The following is a 1,481-nucleotide window of genomic DNA, read 5'->3' as shown; positions in this document are numbered from 1 at the left end:
CATACGTAATCCTAAAATGTAGCATCGTGCTACAGATGGCGTTTACTGCGCCATTTGTAGTATTTTCTAAAACGCACTGTTAAGACAGCAGGTAAAAGTTGGTCTGTGTTCTGTCGGAGCTGCCTGCGACGCGCTGATAAGATCCAAAAAGGTCGAAATCGCGATCCGCGTCTGGCAGTTTCGACAGAATCCAGACCATTTCGAATTATTTTATTAATATATATATATTACGAAACTTTACTTTCGTACTTTCGTTTCTTTTAATTGATAATGCGTTCAATTCTTTAATTGTTTTCAATGATATTTTCAGATAGAAATGCTAATTCGAAAAAACAAACCAATCCCAGAAGGTTGGGCGTTAGACAGTAACTCAAATCCTACAACAGATGCTCAGGCTGCATTCAGTGCAGGTCGTCTTTTGCCCCTTGGAGGATCAGAGGATAGGTCTGGATATAAGGGATATGGACTTGGGACAATGATAGAAATGTTCACTGGAATTATGTCAGGTACCTATTCAGGGGAAGTGTGGCTGAAAAGGAGAGATAGAATCATAGCTAATGTAACTTCTATCTCACTTGCACTTGCAACGTATTAAAAAGGAGCGAAGGGAATGATCCGCTCAGAGCGGCGGCACTCAAGAGCGACAAATTTCATTACCTTATATACAATGCATTAATTTTTACTACTTTATTACATTTTGGCTAGAAATTGCATTATTATCGGTTAACTTATTCTCTTCAAAAGTTTTCTCGCACCCAGCAGCCGGCCTTTAAGTAGTACACGTTATCAGTTTTAATTGATCGAAAAAATAGACTTAAAATTAAATTGGACTTTTAGGTGGTACCTACGGACCATATGTAAGGAATTGGAGTATAGCTACAAAAGAGGAGCCTTGCAATTTAAGTCAATGCTTTGTTGCGATAGACCCAGAAAACTTTGCTCCTTTATTCAACGATCGTCTTCAAGATCTTATGGACTATTTGCGAAATTTGGAACCCGTAAGTTAGCATATTTGAAATTTTTTTGTAGATAAGCGTCCAAAATCAAGGTATTATTAATTAAAAATTAAAAGGATGACTCACCCCTAATTACCACAAAAAAAAATCGGTTATCTGTAAAGTCGGTTTACTGACGATAGTTGAACGTGACAACGTCATAAGAAAATACTGATGGAATGGTTTCATTTTTCAAAAGAAAATTTTAATTTTATTTGTTTGATAGATATTTTGTATGGATATAGAGAAGGAGGTAAATGGAAATGTATTATTGTATAGCAGCTGTCCACGCGGACGCATCGCTCACTCAAGTAGGAGAGAGACAGATGTCGAACGCTGCCGAACGCGGAGGCCGATTGTGCCTCTTTGTCGCTCGTTCCGCGCTCTCGCTTGCACTTCAAGCCTTAAATGGAACGCCTCAGAGCGAGGTAACGCCGCATGAGTCATGTTTTTTCGTGCGTGCAGCCGGCTCCATCGAATTATAAG

The 1,481-nt window shown here is 39.0% G+C and overlaps 1 protein-coding gene across 1 annotated transcript in view; it reads left to right on the top strand.

Moving 5' to 3' along the window:
• LOC108734416 (delta(1)-pyrroline-2-carboxylate/Delta(1)-piperideine-2-carboxylate reductase-like) overlaps positions 1–1,481 on the top strand; it is a 13,972-nt gene that overhangs the window by 7,886 nt on the left and 4,605 nt on the right. Inside the window, exons 4-5 of the mRNA XM_025975346.1 lie at positions 308–506; positions 838–998. Of these exons, the coding sequence (XP_025831131.1) occupies positions 308–506; positions 838–998 (360 nt within the window). The remainder of the gene's footprint in view (positions 1–307; positions 507–837; positions 999–1,481) is intronic.

The sequence above is a fragment of the Agrilus planipennis genome, unplaced genomic scaffold, assembly GCF_000699045.2.
Source record: "Agrilus planipennis isolate EAB-ADULT unplaced genomic scaffold, Apla_2.0 scaffold96, whole genome shotgun sequence".
Taxonomy (NCBI): Eukaryota; Metazoa; Arthropoda; class Insecta; order Coleoptera; family Buprestidae; genus Agrilus; species Agrilus planipennis.
This window is presented reverse-complemented; position numbering and strand designations above follow the sequence as displayed.